An 18867-nucleotide genomic window follows, 5' to 3' on the forward strand; every position below is an offset into this window, starting at 1 on the left:
ATATTAAAAATGATATGACAAGAATAAAATGATAGTATTTTAAGCTGTCGCTCGAAAGCCTTATAGTTTCACCTGCAATATAACAACTTATTATTGATAGTATCGAAGGCTTTCGAAATGTTCAACAATAGCACTAATAGTAAACGAAAACGTTAAGGCAGAAAGTAATGGTATTTTGAAAAACCGTCGAGTTCCTATTAGAGAAGTTACCCAAGATGTTAGCTTCGAGAGATTCGTATCATTTTTTTAGTGTTTGAATATACAATACATATGCAGTAAAACTAGTTCCGAAACTTCTTAATTTTGATCAGAAAAACAATTGTATAATCATCACACAGTATCCAAGTGCATATAATCTTATTGCATAAGTTTAAAATGTTAGTTTTCAGCTCTTATCAAATTTCTTTCAAAACTTCACAAAGGGTTTCTTTGGAGATGCTCTCAATACTATTTAGAGATCTTAAGAATATAGAGTCCTAAGATTATGCTCAGCTAATATGGCAGATCCTTCATGTTTATGGATCCTGCAGAACTTTAAAATCGAAACAAATAATTCTTAGATGTGTAATCTCGTCCGGCAGAAGATAATGTTTGCAGTAAAACATAAAACATTGTAGTTTAATTTGTTGTTCTTTCGAAAAGCTTCTAGTCTTTTGACCTTATTTTCGATAAATACTATATTAAAATAAGCAGGTTAGGCCTAAATCATTAATTGAATTAATATGTCTTTGTTTCTGGTTTCAAAGATTGTGTTAAAAAATTCAAATATTTCTTGCAGCGTTAACAAAGTCTCTCTGGCAAAAATATACCTCTTCATGCCAACAAGTCGTGGCCAGAAATCAGGATTAAAACAAGTTAATACTCAAGGAAGAAGCAAGTATGGTTTTATTGGAGTATATAAAAAATCTGTATCAGGTTCATTTAAGTTATGCATAAAAATTCAATTTATTCGATATAAATAACAAAGCAAATATGTGTTAAAAATAACAACTGTTTTTAAGAATTATTATGAATATAGCTGACAGAAATGACAAATTGGACTTCTCAGATATTATTCTTAAAAAGCTTTTACCCAAATTTTACTCCACAGGTGCTATTGCTGTGAAAACTTCCAGTTTTTAGGTTAATGCATGCAGTAATAACTGTGTCAAGAACAGCTTACCTTTTCCTCACTTTTAATTTATTGATCGCGGGCTCGTATAAGCCCTGGTCAGGGTTATCTGTTATCTAATTTTTACAATGGGTTTTCATGCATTAGAATGTTCAACGTTTTTTATTTGTTTCAGCAATTAACGTTATTATGGAGGGTCCGGATACCGTTGCTATTACTAGCGTGTTATTTTGCCGTGGTGGGCGGTGGGCGCACCCATGGCGCCCAAAGCGACGGAAACGTCCTGCACATTGGCGCCATTTTCCCTATCGATGGGAAGGCGGGGTGGCAGGGGGGACAGGCTTGTATGCCAGCCGCTCATTTGGCTATGGAAGACGTAAATGCAAGAAAAGATTTACTGCCCGGATATATTTTAAAGCTACATAGCAATGATAGCGAGGTGGGTATATATAGTTATTACTAAATATTAGAAAAAAGAAGAATTCTATTTAAAAATTAGTTCAATACAAATTGAGGATTGGATTGAAATTTATAAATAAACAAAGTGTACGCCAGACCATTTAAATTATGCGCAAAAATTTAATTTAAACCAAAATCTGTATTTTGAACAGAAATATTGAAAAAAAAAGATACCAATAATATAGAAATAACAGTCAAATTGATATTAGCTTTATAGTAGTAGCATACAATTTTATTATTAATCTTTAAAATATTTGCTGCTCGCCTGAATTGTCACTTTCACGGAGACTAATTACTATCACAAGTGTAATAGTAATCGAAAGTAGAGTCATCGATGCCTATTTAATTACTAGAACTCAACCAATGTTATCTTTGTTGTAAAGTATTTAAATATCTATTACACTGAACATCTGTTCCCGAAATTCTCGTATAACTTTTGAATAATATCCCAGCGACAGAGATGAATTATATTAAGCATATTTAAGTCACCCTCGGAAATAATTGAAACTACTGACCAGAGTAAAATGAACTATATCCTTGAGATCAGACAATTTTTGCACGTAATTATCTGCTATATATTACAGTCTCAATCTGATATAATTAGGTAATAAATTATCCCTATGAAAATTGTTGCTCATCGTAAAAGGTTTTTATATTTTTCATTTTACATTCAGCTTATCAATTCAAATGATTTTACAGAGCCCAGTAAATGCATAGATGAGCAAGCTTAAAAAGTTCAGGTTTAGTTCCCATAAAGTGTGTTCCATTGTCAGTGTGAAAAAAAAACAATTGTGGACAGATCTTGACTAATCTCCAAGTGAATCTTTTAGTGCATACAAAAACATGCACATCTTTTTCTTCTTTAACTGCCTTGTTCTTTTTCTCTGTCGACGGCTTTTCTAAAAAGACTTGTCATAGTCTCACCTTACCATTGTCTCTAATTCTTTAGATACAATATTCTTTGATACCCGGGTCCTATTCTGCCTTTGATTGAACTTATTATTAATTTAAAAAATCTGTAGTTTTCGTTTCTAAAAATGTGTCCAAAGTATTTCAACTTTCGTTTTTTATGTGTGAGCATGACGTTCAAATTCTGGTAAGCACATTCATATTTCGCACTCTGTCCATCCAGAATATTCTGAATATCCGTCAATTTTGGAAGCCTCTATTTAGTTACACATTGCGTCTGTTTAAGTCCACGCCTCAATTTCTTGTAAAGACATAAAAAATGTACAACTTGAGTTTGAACAAAGGGCGACAAACTTCAGTAACACAATAATGACTTTATTTTCACAAATAATGCTCTAACTTTAAGTATAGAACGGACCTACTGCATGGCATCCCAGTTTTCGTTGACCTAGCATCTAAGATATTCGTACGTCTGAATACGTTCAATTTATTGGTTCTGTACCTGCAGAATACTTACTCTTAGCAAGGTTTGAAAATCCCTGAACGTCTGAAACCAGTTTGCGATTATGGCGGTGTCAGCAGAGTACTTAAAGTTATTATGTTTACGTCATTAACAGAAATTTCTTCAGGATAGTTTTTCAGGGTACCTTCCAGTATTTTGGTTGAGAAAATATTAAAAAGTAATGGTGAGAAGATACAAGATTTTTTAATACATGTCAAATATTTTCAAATTGTTATGCATCTACTTCGCGATTTTTTATTAATCCTATTTAAAACCTTACTTCAATTTACTTTAATGTAGGTTTGGTGTCATTTGAGTTTTTAAGAAAATGTGCAACAGATTCATTAAAGTTATGCATACAATTTTAATCTAAGCTAAACATATTTAAAATAAAATATTTTTTGCAATAAACATTTTGTCAATAACAATATTTAATTTAGGTGTACTGTCATAGATTAATAAATGTCCAATTTCACTTTTTTAATAACTTAATTAAATTCATTCCCTTTTTTTACTAAAACTGGCTTATTGTTAAATGAGGTAGACAATTTCTTTGAAAATGTAATATTGGTGGCACTATTTATATTCTTTGCAAAAAATAATTTACGAAAAATTGTTCATAATGTTAAATTTCATAATGGCTCTTGTCTTAATTTTCTTTGGCCTAAACATAATTTTTGTGATTTCTTTTAGCATTTCATAAAAAGAGCAAAATCTTTGGAAAGATCTGAAGATGTTAATAAGTAGAAACAAATGTTACAAAGTACCTTGTTTACTAACTGTTGTTTTTTAATAAATACGTTATTTCAATGAAATCATCTTAAAATTAACCTAATGAATATTTCGTTATATTGGAATGTATAAAAATAACTGTTAGTTAGAGAGGCATTTAAACTATGAAAAAAAAACCAATAAAATCATCTTATGAAATTAATTTCACTGTTTTTTTTATCAAGCTAAATGAAAATGGAACTAATTATTAGTAATAATTCTTGATTAAAATCCATAACATCATTTTATAATTCAGTCCAATTTAAATTTCTCTTAATTTTTATTTAAAATGGCTAAAATTTAAAATCTTTATATAATATTTAAAAATATTTAAAGCAAATATTTTAAACAATATTTTTTTTATTATTATTACTTAATTATGATTATTTTGCTAGTTTATTTAAATCCTATTATGCAATTTTGCTAATAAGTAAAATCACATATGGGAAAGTATCGTTCTTACTTTCTTCATACTATTTCAATATACTAATAAATTTATGATTTTTGCTAAATAATTTCTTAACTGTTAGTCTTAAGTCTATAAGAATTTGTACATCAGGTTCATTTAAGTTATGCACATAATATTTAAAAAAAACCTTAAATTAATAATGATTATTTGGTTGATTTTAAATAAGATAAAATACATGTTTTATAAATATTTATAATCAAAAGGATTATCTCTGACAATAAAAACCGAATTGACAATTTTTTATTTTATTCCATATTTTATAAACAAAGTCATTTCTCCAGAATCGAGCTGATACTTCATAAAAACAGTTGCTTAAACTTGCCCAACATTGATATTTACTTAGTTCAATTTTTTATGATATAAAAGAAAACGTGTCAAAATTTGCGACCGTTTTTATAGCTATTTCCAGTATCGAAAAAGTCTTTCGAATTGACAAGAAGTGTTTGGACCAAATTTAATCAGAAGAGATGGTTCGCTCGACTCTAATCGATAAGGACATTAGGCTGATGGCTGTCTTTTAACGAAACATGACAGGGAGATAGACAGAGTTGGGGAGAAAAAGCTGATATGTGTTAAGTAGAAAAACGTGTTTTAACTTATAAAATTTAGGAACTTTATAGTATTTTTTCATATATATTTTAAATAAATCAATTAAATTGGGTTTTCGGAAATAATTGAGATAAAAATTAGTAAAAAATATTTTTAATCAAATAATTATTAAGATATTCTGAATTTAAAGGAATTCAGCAGATTTAGACATTTATTTTGTTTTGTATAATGACCTAAATAAAATTGTAAAAAGTTGCACGGGATCTTTTTAGATTGACAGGACAACTTTTGCCTTAATCAGAAATTGATAACTCTCGCATCAGTTTTAACTCCTAAAATGTGTTCTGTTTTACATTATGTTTTGGTCAATTAACATTGGCCAATTAGTTTGTTAATTTCAATATCTAAGAAGAAATAACCCTATATTAAAAAAACTCTTAAGAGCAATAAAGTTTTTTTATGAGCATTTTAGCTGTTTTCTTAATTAAATTTAATCAAGTAATCAATTTCTAATCTATTTTTGCCGATAAAAAAGGCGATGCAAAACTTTTGACTCGATATATAAATTTAAATGTTATACATTATACAACTTGATGTGGGACAAAAGTATTTAATTAAATAGACAACGTACAGAAGATGACATTAGTTGGCGTTTAAGTGGCCATTGTCTTGACTGCAGTAACTAGATCCACTCTTTCATTTTGTAGTCAAGTGCTACGTAATAGGATAAAAAGAAGAACATTTATGATATTTGTTATGCCACAACAAAAACTTCCTGTTATATATTTTACCCTAAATTCCCTTAGGAAGACATGTTTTACTTAAGGACCTAGGGCTTAAATTGAGAACAATGCAATATCATAGATGCAAATCGAGTGTATCCAGGATGACATTAGCCACCAACTTCTGCAGGTCAGTTTATGCCTCACCCAGAGAATGACAATTCCCATATCAATTTTAACTCCTGAAAACCGTTCTGTTTTATATTAGAGACAATAGCCAAAAGTCTTTAAGGAGCCTGCATTTGTTTCGCTCAAAAATACATAGCGATTTACATACATTTTATTAATATTTTTGACTTTTTCTTTACTCAAATATATGTTATCTCATTTTTACTTCTGCTGGGCCATATTGCTGGTTTCAATAGTTTCATAAAATCTCAATTAGCATATTTTTTTCTTCTAACAGAAATTAATTAAATAATGTTTGTGATGAAAGAAGTGGAGATTTCCTAATAAAAAAAACAAATTTGGAAAAATTTGTTACACACAATAAAATTAATTTCAAAAAACCTGTAATGTTAAAAAAATCTAATTTAAATAATGAGTTAACGTAAAAAGTACCATAGGCCCAATTAAGTTATGCATCATTGACAAAACGAACTTAAATGATCAACAAATTTTCCTAAAAGATTTATTATATAAATTTATTGGTCTTGGGTTTCAATACCTCAGCATTTACTTCTGAGAAATCCTAAATACAAAGATCACAAGAATTTGATAATTACATAAATGGGCAAACAGGTAGACCGCCTTTTAGAATCCAATAATTCTTGAACTTATTACTTTAATGTTGTCGAAAATTGAAAAAAAATCTCAATAAATTTTAGTAAAACTTTGCAAAACTTATAATTTTGATTTGAGCTTGAGGAATTTGGATTCTATGTAAGTTTTAAAGTTGCCAAAGTTTTTATCTGAATATTTACAGTAAGTCTATTTTTGTGTCGAAATATCTTTAAAACATACAGATTTTTGCGAACGCATTGAATATACCATATAAGCTTATTAGGTTCTTGATTTTCTAGTCAGAAAACTCCTTTTTCTATAAAGCTTGAGATTTTAAAAATTGATAAGGATAAAAGATTTAAAACGTATAAAGCGGCTTCTTCATACTTATAAAATATTCCTCATACTTAAGAATTTGTAACAAAGAACTGTCTTTTAGAACTTATGACATGAAATAGAGTAAAAGAAAAATAAAAATTCTGTATTTTAAAACATATTGGCTAAGGATTATGAATACGACGACCGATTATTATTAGGAATACGATGACGGAGACGATGGTCATCAAGATAATTTTTTTTATTTACTGTTAATACAATATGCTTCCCAATCTTATGACAAATCCTGTTTTTTCTAGATGATCAATAAATTTTACAAGACAACTTCGCTCTAAGGTAATTACTTTCTATATCCTTTACAGTTCCAAGACAATTATGTGCACCCCTAAATTTGAGACATTTAACGACTATCATTTGTGGAGATATTTCTGAATTTTCAGAGCAGTGGATACTCGTGTATTCATACTTGTACCTGCTATTTATGTTTAATAATGAATTAGCAAAACTAAGTACTGAAAACAGCTGAATAGAACTGAGCAGCAACTTCCTCTTCACTATCTATGGCAGCTTCTTTTAAACTAAATAATTTACAATCTGTTATTTTAATAGAGCTAAGGCTTAGTTATTCCTTATTATTATCCTACCTATATGCATTACTAGGTGCATACCTCAGATAATTATGTGCAGTGATGTTTTTACATAGTGAAATTATCACATAAAAAATTCAAAAACGCATTTTTTCAATAGCCCATCTAATAATAAAAATCAAATTAAAAACAATTTTTTAAATCCTTTTTTTTAAATACGTTAGATTACTTTTAAATTTTGAATTCGTAATAATCACGTCAAAATACTGCTCAGAAAATAGTAGAGGCCGTGACGTCACTTGTTAGTTAATAGATAAAAGGACGCCAGCGAAAACTTTGATTTAATTTCCTAAGGACACAAAAAAAATTAAAAGTTATGGTTTAAAATTGATTGTCAAGAACCGAAGGACTGTTTAATAAAAGTAAGTTTTTTATGTGCGGGGAATATTTTGATGTGATTCAACATAGGTTAGAAAAAGTTATAAAATATTTCGATACGTTCAGGATTTTTATTGAATTTCTTATTAATAACATGCGGAAAGGACTACGTATGTTGCTATTGTAATAGACTTTTTCTTACGTAATTAATTTCTTGAAATGTAAGGTAAAATTAATAAATATGATCAATGAATTTAGAATAAAATTAATAATTCACACTTAATTAATTCGATTTATAAGACATAATATATGTAATAAATTTACAATTATTTAGAACTACATTTTAAGCAAAAAACCAGATATAATAGAATAGTTAAAATTAAAAATATTTTTTCTTCTAAATTATATAGGGTTCTCTGGAAACTGATTTATAGCAAAGCTTAAAATTATAAAATTTAGCAACATAATAGTTGAATTCATAAACATGGCTACTGACACCTGGAATACACTATTTATTCTTACAGTTTTATGTTCTATATAAAATTGCGTTCTGTCATGGTAGTCTCTAAAATCAATATAATTAGAATCAAATATATTACAAAAAAAATACACTATTTAATCACTAAAAAGTAGCAACTAACACAAACACCAGCTGTCTGATCTCCAACTAAATTTTGATGTCACATCAATCAAGGGACCTTCTCGTCTTTGCGTAGAAGTCTAAATTTTAAAAGCGACTTGTATGATATTTGTGTACTTAAAACAAATATCCTTTTGCATATAAACTTCTCTAGTCATCCTTTATATCCCCCTACTATTTCCCCAAGCTATAAAGTATATTTTTGCCTCATCTCGCTAATTAACAAATTACCCTATATCGCGCGATTTCAGTCTCCCTAACCGGTGATCAATATGACTTTAATTGCCGTTCCGCAAATTGCAGTTTCCTGCACGCTGCGGCCTCTGCATTGTACCAAACTCTGCTAATGCGGTTCTCCCATCAAGAGATTATACATCTCTTTAAAGCGCTGTTGATATTTGATGCCTCAGTTTTCACTTTTATCTCGGTAATTTATTAACCACGTGGAAAGCCTTTATAATAGTGACGCTTTCTCTTACGATCTTGTTACAGTTTAATAATGGCGAAAAATACTTTAATAAATTATATACAAAAAAATCAATAAATATAGAACACAATTAAATTTTAATTTTCATTGAAATAGTTAAAGTAAATTTAGGAACACACTTTTTTTTGATACACATTTTTTCTATAATACTCTTTTCTGCCAGAAACTTAAATTTTTTACCACATTCGCATTGACTGTTGCTTAATTGTTTCCAAGATAAACAACAAAATTAATTAAATTGCTCTAAAACGCGGTTCATTTTAAAGACTTCTCAGAACAATATTAATAATTTGTAAATTCGTAGTAGTACCGCCCCTCTTTTGAACATTAACAAAAATCTCAAGGTAATATGAAATTGTACTATTGCACTAATTTTTGCTTCTCTTTTAAAACATTCTTTCATTTTGTACTATTTTTGTAATAAATTGTACTATTTTTAGTGTTATCCTCAAATCTATGGTGGATCTTCTTAGGAATTAGTTGGAGGATTCGTACCTTGTGTCTATCTTCAGTTTTAGATTTTAAATTAACTTTGTCACTTTTTAATTGATTAGCTGTCTTTGTCAGTCTTATTATGGGATTTTAAGTTGGAGTTAGACTATATAGAGAAGATTGAAACACGTAGCCTCACCAGGCTAGCCAACTGTGTAAATGCTGTTTTTTTTTTGAATAAGCCTAGATGTTGACTGATAAATCTGATCTGGTAAAGATTTGGAAAGGACTTGCCTATCTCTCACTCCTTTTTAACGACAGTCATCAAGAGGTGCTTTATTCGTTCTCTGAAATTTTAAGTAAATTTCACCGATTTTTGAGGCGATGTAATTGGCTAAAGGGTTTTAAGTCAAAATCTATTAAAAAGTTTGCTCGGTAATTTTGTTTTTTATACTTTTACTAGCTTTTTATAAAGATTAAGATAATAAAGATTAACTCTTAAAACTTTGCACTTGCTCGGTTACATGGGAAAAATGGCGTTTTTAGTAATTATTAAAATTTGTTTTTTTGTTTTATTTATATCCTCTGGTATAGAGGTAAGGAACAACTGGTATATTTTTTCACTATGAAGCAATAATGAAGGCTCTCAATTCTTTTAGATTTTTTTTTTGGATCTTGCGGGAATCTGCATGTATCCCAGCATACCTCCTTTAAAAAAAAAGGAGTTCTCACTAAAAAATTTCTATTTTTGGTTTTGTAGATAGGCAACCTAGCCTAATCATTTCGGATCTTTACCGTTAGTTTTTGACTTGTCTAATGGTGTAACTAGTCTCCTCTGGAATATTGCTCAAGCTGGAATTTGGATAATAAATAAAGTTTGGAGTCTGCATAGTTTTAGGTTGCTTGGAAGTCTGGAAGTATGTTAGCTGTACAGCTAAATACCCTTGACAGTTAAAATTTTCAAAAACAGTTAACATTTTAATTTGCAATAATAGTATCCCTTTACTGTATTTTTATTGACAGTTATAAGTTGTGGCTGGTAAAGTCGTTTTTTATCCTGACAAATAGACTGCGCTAAAGCAAAAATGGTTGATTATCCGAATGATTATTAACTGAATTTTACTGAAGCCAGCTGAATTAATGATGAGTTGGAATCCTCATCTCTATTCAAATGCCTTAATCGTTTGTAAAAAAAAGATAAAATTAAAGGTTATGTACTTTTAGGATCAAAATGCGAAACGTCTTACATAAAACTCATGACTAGAATTTCACTAAAAGTTCCTAAAAGTCAAAACGAATTACGGTAAAGCTAATAGAGGATTCTTATTTCATGGATTTTATGTCCTTAAAGAAGCTGGACAGCGTATATAAATTCTGAGGTACTGACATGAACCAGAAGTTTACTTCACAGGATCCAGATGAATTTCTGGAGCTATCAGAGGCTAAAACACCTGGAAATAGTAATAAGTCATCTTGGTTTAACGTGTTGGAGAAGTTTTAAGAGCTTGAGCTTACCTCATCGGTCTTTGAATTAAATCAAGAATTTTCTTAAACAATATTTAAACTCCTTGAAGGAAATTCTAACTAGAGCTGATATTCGTGGGCATGAATAAGGTTTTTAAAGGCAATCTAGGAAAGTCAATGATTGGTTTCTTTTGAATATAAATTATTTATTCTTGTTTTATTCTATAATTATCTAAAGTCTAATGTTATCAAATATACAAGGTGTCTGCAAAATGAGTACAACCTTAACCATAGATTCCTTGACAAAAAATAGAACGATTAAGGCCAATTTGCTTATATCAAAATTACTTTGTTTTGCCGTTAGAGGGCGCCAAAGTTTAAATATTTAAATGTTTTTTTTTTAAGTAGATCTTTAAGTAAGAAATTTGAAGTAGAGGATAACGAGAGAAATCGACGTGTTTTAACATTGGATTAATGTCCGAAAATTTAAAAAGTTGGTTTGTTCAAAAATAAATGGTTATAATTTTCTTCCAAAATGTATAAATGACTTAAATTGCTTCTTAGATTAGACTTTTTTAAAAATATTTTATGATTTTTCAAATTTTTACTTTACTGTTAAATAGTCTATAATAACAGCGGCTTGAGTGCGTGTATTAAAGTAAATACTAAAAGTGACTACACTTGCGTCAATACACTTATCCGCACATCTTCTTTCCAGTCATTTTCAATTCGCCCACAGAGGTTATTCATATCGTCAACAAATGTGGAGTTAACAAATTATCTTAAACGACCCGACAAATAAAAGTGTAACGGATTTAGGTCGGGAGATCAAGCCGGCCAGTGTATTGGGCCTCGTTCACCGATTCGTCTCCGATAATTGAGTCTTCATTTAAAAAGTGTCAATAAAATGGGTAGATTCACCATCATGTTTTATCTCCTCTTCATTCGCAATACATTTTGTAGTATGGGTAAGGTTGAAAAAATTAAACAAATATAAAATCCTTAATTATCCCTCCCAAAACTGATGTCTTGATGAAATAATGACGTAAAGATTTTCAACTTGCGACTAGTGCATGTTGTGGTATGGTTTAATTATACGATTTCCTATAAGTTCTGATTCATCGATGAACAGTTTAGATGATAAATAGTTTTAATTTTCTACCCACTTCTGAATTATCCAATTGCAAAATGCTAAGCTTTGCTCTCACTTTACCAGTGCCAACGCTAAATGGGCGTCTTTTTCTTAGGAAGAAGTTCAGGAAAAAAGTATTTAAACTTATATAACAACGAATTTCTTACGGTTCTCAATGTGTCTCGCATCTTAGCTTGCAAAACTTCTTTCTTTTATTGCACTGTTTACTTTTTCTCACCGAGATCTTCTTTGTTTACCCTTTTTTCTACGATTGGATTGGATCCACTGTAACATTTTTTGACCATCATTCATCCTTTCGAAATAGCCATACTATCAGCTTTTGCATAGTTTTGCATAGTTTCCAGGAAGTTGATGTCTATGCCTACAAGCTCTCGAATTTTAGTATTTCTTATTCTGTCTTTTCTGGTTAGTTGGCAATATCTACGCAAGCAGTTCATTTCCATTGCTTTTATGTTGGAGACGTATTTCTTATTTATTAGCAATATTTGTGTTTCTAAATTCTAAATATTTTTTCAGCGTCTCCCACCACATCATACTCTGTTGATGTTATTGATGACCTAATTGATAAACCTCACTTGCTGTATTTTTCGTCTATTTTTCTTAATATGTAGTGAACATTCTCCTAAACTTCTGCTTGGTCATCAGTTTATGATCTTTAATTGGAATACGTATAGGTTCACATTTTTTTCCAGGTTGAATCTTCAAGAGTATGGGTGCAATACAGCAGCCTTGACTTACACAGGTCCTAAATTGGGACTTTGTATTATAAAATTTTGTAAATAGCGAAATTATCCTTTAAGCTTACCTGCACTACTAAACATAACATTTTATTAAAAAAAGACACTATCAAATTTACAACATAAACTATCACTATCAAATTTCTACACTTTAAATAATTTAAAATTTTTTTAATTAATAGTGCCATTACTATCAAACCCAAATACCGGATCACCAAATACGGTGGGCGCCAAAAATGTGCTTTGACCGATCAAGTCATCAACCTCTCCTCCTCTCAATAAACGTTAAATTTCACAAATTAATACGCTGAAATGAATTATGCATTATTATACATAACCGGTTGCTGTCTTAAATAATTATGACCCACTTTATATGCAACAACTAGTTAATGGTACTTTAGACGCCGATCCGTAACACCGCATTAGCAAAGTTTAAAGCTATACTGAGCCAACCAGCAATCCGGCGCACACTTAATTGCAAAACGTTAATTAAAAGCATCATTAGTGGGATGTGAGGTCGATTATGATATAAAAGACTTTGTTCCTTAAAAGGGATTCTAAAATGAAGCTTTAAATTATATATATTTAAATATCCGAATAACTTTGCGCGTAATTTTCGGCTTCTTGATCAAAAGTCTAATAAATTAGCTAAGGAAAATGAAAGGATAGTGACAGAAGGAAAAAGGGTAGGATAGAGGACAAAAGAAAGAAAATAGACTCTTGCCTTTCTATATAAATCACTTGACATATATTATTATTTCTATATATAAAGTTTAGCGTCATATGTATTAAACAGAAACAAAGTATAGCAGGTTTAGGACCTGAAATAGAAGCTTTTTTATTCAAGAACACATTAAATAAATAAATATATAAGAAAATTATATGTCTAAATAAGAGCAGTAAAAAACAGGCTTTGATTTATAGCTTTTTGATTAAAATATAGAAATTGTTAAAATTTATATACCTATTTCTGTTTAAAAAACTAGTTTACGTCCAATGATGAATTAAGAAAACACTACGAAGCCGTTCATCACATGCATGACAACACATGAATTATACACCACTTAATAAAATAATATTAACGTTGCATTTTTATTTTTAGCTAAGTTTGCATATTATTTTACTCTTTATTGCTTTCATTATGCTTTTCATTGTCAATCAGAGCAAAGCCATAATGTTGTTCATTTTAGATCACTTTAAGTTTATATGTATTTTACAACTTTTATATTTTTAATCAATAAGTTGGGTTTTTAAAAAGGAATTCTATTGTTATCGATTTTTACTTGGCGCAGTCGTTAGTAGGATTGTCAAAAATCAATATTCAACTTGAGTGAGTATTGAATTTAAGTGAGTATTGGACTACTCACATAGAACACAATTTAAGAGAGTATACTTTCAGTTAAATACATTGTGAATTTACCTGAGTAGTGTACCCAGGACTGTATTAATTAGTTTTGCGAGGAGTTGGACCTTGGAGTTGGACGAACTCGCCACCTGAATTCTTTCCTTCTCATATAATGGCAAATATTAAAAAAAAATGTTCTCAAGTTTATTAAAAAAGTTTAATTCAGTTATTGAATAAATTAATCATAATACTAAATTGTTATTAGATGGAATGTTATTAAATTGAATCAGAGTTACATCGTAAATCAATTAGTTAATTGATATGAAATTATTGTTTCTGTATTGCAAGATAGTAAAAATGCAGTAACTTTTTCTAAATTGAAAGGTATATACCCAAGTATTATAAAAACCATTTTTTTTGGAAACAAGTATATATTTCTAAAAAACAAATTCACAATTCGATTTAACATAAAAACTCAAAATAGTGCATATAACACTGGCCTTGAGAATTATAAAATAATCAACATTTCATAACTCTAAAAATTTTAATATATTATTATGTTATTAATTCTATTTGTAAATATAACATACAACTATTTTGGAAAAAAGACCTCGAGGATGGTCTTTAATGAGGTGGATTGGCAGATTAAAATAAACGATGAGACACTCAATGCACGATGCAATACATCTAGCATAAGATAGGATTGCATGGGAACAACAAATATAAACACATACCTAAAATAGTATCACTTAACCTCCAGAGGATAAAAATACTGAGAAGCAGATTTTAACTGCCACGGATATCTTTGTCAAAAATGTCGATATTAGTTAAATAATAAATTAGTGTTAATTTAAGAACTTGAATGCACAATCGATGTATGTTATTTAAGATACATCGTCGGGTATCCATTTAAAAAATGTGCTACAAAGGGTAACAGAACTAGAGGATTAATAACACTTTTGAGTAAAAGAAAATATAACACCAAAAACTAAAGGTTAAATTGTCTTTTGAAATATCGTTTTCTAGTACATACTGCCTATGCTAGATTTATTAAGTTTTTTAAGATTATCTGTATTAAGGTCAGCAGTTTCAATAGCATAAATATTATCATTAATGATTTCAACTTTGATCTTTTAAAAAGCTCATTTTACAAAAATATAATAGAGAACATTATATATGGCCCTTATGGCCTTTGTCAATTATCCCACTATGATAATTTAGATATTTGGTACAACAAAATTACACTCTGGGATTGTTCACAAAAGCCACACGTTTATCGATCACATAATAACAAATAAAAAGCATTTTATACGAAAAGTTCACTGGGGCACAAAAAAAATTGAGTATTTTATTACTCTTATTCCGACTAATACAAAAAAGTAATAATCAATATAATTAAATAAAAACAAATTTGAAAAACAAAGCCGCTGATGTGGCCTATAAGTAAATATTTTTAAAAGTGGAAGAAAACGGTAAATTAGAAAAGGGACTGTTGGTCTAATTTTGTATTCCTGAATTTATTTTCAACATAATAAAAGGTTTGCAAAGAAATAATAGTTAGTCTATCATTTGAAATTCTGTGTTGATGATGATAGATAAAAGTGACGAAGTGTTTTTAACTCGAACCCAATTATCGAAAAGTTCTTAGGGGTGTATCTTTATAATTTCTACTTAAAAGTGAAAGAATAATTCTATGCTCAGGTACGTTCCTCATTATTTTAAGTGGTAACACATATTAGCATAGAGTGGTCCGAGAAGAAGCAAATTATTGGCGCCCAACATAAACCTGAGCTTTGACTTCCATATATGTATAAATATTACCTTCATCATGTGGAATAGAAAAGAATACACACTTCAGTCCTTACTGCACTGCGTTAACAACTAAAGGCTAATAAATACTATGGAGATTAAGGCTGTTAAATAATTTGCGCTGTCTTTGTTAAATAGTTTAATCAGAAATATAGATGGTAACGAGTGAGAAAATCTGTCCTGGTAGGTGTTCCAAAAACAAAGTCAGAGAGAAAACAACAACAATTAAACATAAGAGTCAATAAGAATACTTACCCTTGTGGATACTACGAATATCAACTACCAAACTAGTGTAACCTTGTAATCGATGAGTCATGGGCAAGACCAAACGCCCTCCATCAACGAAAGCGAACGAGCATCAAAAATTGACGCTCACAGAAAAGGTTTTTAGATCAGGAGCTAAAAATGGCTGAACCTAAAACAACAATATCTATTAGTTTAAAAGTTTTGTATAGACCACTACAGAAAAACAAAACTTTCTAGAATTAGTGTAAATTACAAAAAAACCCAAGGGTCTAAGCAAGTCTTATTGTATGCTAGTATGGATTGAGATACTTTTGAAGTTACTTCAAATACATGGCGAAGAAACTGTCGCAATTGGTTGCAATTTGTCACATTAACCTTCCTGTTAGAAAACTAGATAATGATAGATTTTACCTAGCATTCAATTTCTAGGGTCTCCAGTAGATCAGTTTAATAAACAACATCTTTAAAATCCGAACTGGCTATCACTGGCAATACATTATACTTGCCGTTAAATATAATTGCTTTTAGTTATCTATCAGAGAACCCGAAAAACAGTATAAATGCAAGTATCGTATCAACATAGTTGTGACAGTCTAGTAAGGACTGTACCAGAGCAACTTAATTGGTCATAAATCAGTTTGAGATGAATTGCTGATAGCTCTATAATTACGTACATTCTAGCAATCTGCTGAATTTTTCATAGGCTGGAAAAATATAAATACATAAACTATTATTGTATGTACATCGGGATGCAAATTAAACAAAACGTTAGGCTCTCTAACAATTCACTTTAACTCTTAAAATTATGGTATTTTCAATACATTTCTTCCACTATATCAAACTATACATGTACAGCTTTTTGAATAAAAAAGCCATTTTTCATTACGTCTAAATGGTAAAGTGAAATATTACCTTGCGCTTTTTTGACATGCAATACTATCAATTTTCCAGTTTTCGCCCGATATATGGAAAAAATTTAATCTGCTAATGGACAAATTATATGGTGACGCGATTAGTAGATTGAAATGCAGCAAAATCGCGTTTTTTCTTCCTTTTTTTTACTTATACTTCCATCTACCTAAAAAACAAATTAAATATAAAACATTTTCATTAACATGCTTCAGGCAGACCTTTTGCTTGAACTCCATACTTTATTTATGGGTTAAAAATAAAGTTGTATATTTTAATAAGCATAACATAAATGAACATTATCCGCTTTTATTATTATTTTGCAAAATTCCTCCAATATAATAACCATTATTGTAGTGCATCATTTATAACTTCGTTAATAGTTTACGATAGTTCAGATAAACGATCCATTACATAACATTAACAAAGTTTTGAATAGAGAATTTAAACTAATCTGAAAGTTATCATGGACTGTTTAGTGCTGTAGGAGTATAAGGAAAATAATATTGTATGTTGGTCTAATAAAAATTTCAATTTAGGACAAAAAGTTTTTGGCATGTCGGTTTTTTTTTAATTATATTTTTGGACAGTATTTAGAGATATTGTACGGAAAACAAATTTTAATTAGGGGTGAAGTAGAGTTAAAAAATAAACGCCAGGTTAATATATCTAGAATTTATTGAAAACACTTTAAATAAATTGGTTGCTGGATTTTAGGAATCAAATCAAAATATTGACAGTATCTACCGTCTGTTTTCATATTTTACGAAATTGCTTTTTCGTGAAAATATCAAAACAAACACGTTAAATGAAAAATACATCGCGGTATTGATGTAATTTAATTACACTTTTTACACATTTTATCTGAATGACGAAATAACGAAAATTGAAAGAGTCGAGAAATTGATAGGCTCTTATGAAAAATAATTTCAAATCAATAATAAAGAAACACAAACAGCTTCTACCGACACAATATACACTCACACATAGGTACATAATGTAATCAGTTATAAGTGTGTACACATTAAGATCCATTATTATCTATAATATTGTTAGACTGAATACCATGCCAGAGATCAATGATGTAGCATACTAAACTAAACAGTACTAAAGCATACACAGAAATAATCACAAATACAAAATACAACTTTAAGGCAGTTTAACGCACGTAAGTACATAATGACTATTAAAAAGAATGACAATGTAATAAGCAGTATTAAAAGGCCGCAGAGGAAGCCTTGGGATTATAAAAACAAAGATCAAGCAGAAAAAGTTGTAGCCCTATAAATGATAAAAGGAAAGCCTAGTTAAAATGGCTAAATATCGAATAATAAGTGAATAAAGAAATCTATCTAATCTAAGACGATTAAGAAGACAACAAGAAAAGCAGTAAAAGAATCCAAAATAATCAATATGCAAAATTAACAGAAGAACGAAGAAATACAATAGAATCTCCAACTATCAGAAGTGATGGTTTGAGATACGTAATCAATACCGAAGGAGTAAAAAAGTCAATAAGGCAACTGAAAATGGACGATCCACATGGTGATCATAGTGGTAATCCATTGACCGAAAAGGAAGTAAGTTAGATTTCACAAACTAAATAGGTATATCGGTTAACAGGACAATAAGCCGACCTTACGGAAGAATTATTTGGGATCTAATTGGGAGTCGGGATTTAGAGATGGAAGATCTTGCAACAACAATGTGTTGTACCTTAACACCACTTATAGAGCAAAAAATTAAGCAAGAGCCCTCAATTAAGAGATCCATCTAATGTTTATTGATTTACAAAAAGCTTATGACACCGTTCCTAGAAGTAAACTATGGAAGGTCCTTCAGGAAACTAACGTTCATCAACTATTATGAAAATTGTTCAATGGATTCTCAACAAAATTTATCCACTGGGTAAACCTGGATCTAGGCATCGGTAGATACAAGTATAAAATGATTGTGTTTTACATTATGGTAGTAAGGTTGGTACAACTTTTATAAATAATTCAAAATGTTTTCAAGAAATATAGGCCAGTCATCGTGAGGATCGTCTGTTGTTTAAAAAAAGGCTATAA

General features: G+C 29.7%; 1 protein-coding gene across 1 annotated transcript in view; it reads left to right on the forward strand.

Moving 5' to 3' along the window:
* Positions 1 to 18867, forward strand: part of LOC126744564 (gamma-aminobutyric acid type B receptor subunit 1) — a 371298-nt gene that overhangs the window by 219137 nt on the left and 133294 nt on the right. The window contains exon 2 of the mRNA XM_050452020.1: positions 1287 to 1550. Within this exon, the coding sequence (XP_050307977.1) occupies positions 1287 to 1550 (264 nt within the window). The remainder of the gene's footprint in view (positions 1 to 1286; positions 1551 to 18867) is intronic.

Source organism: Anthonomus grandis, chromosome 14, assembly GCF_022605725.1.
Source record: "Anthonomus grandis grandis chromosome 14, icAntGran1.3, whole genome shotgun sequence".
Lineage (NCBI taxonomy): Eukaryota > Metazoa > Arthropoda > Insecta > Coleoptera > Curculionidae > Anthonomus > Anthonomus grandis.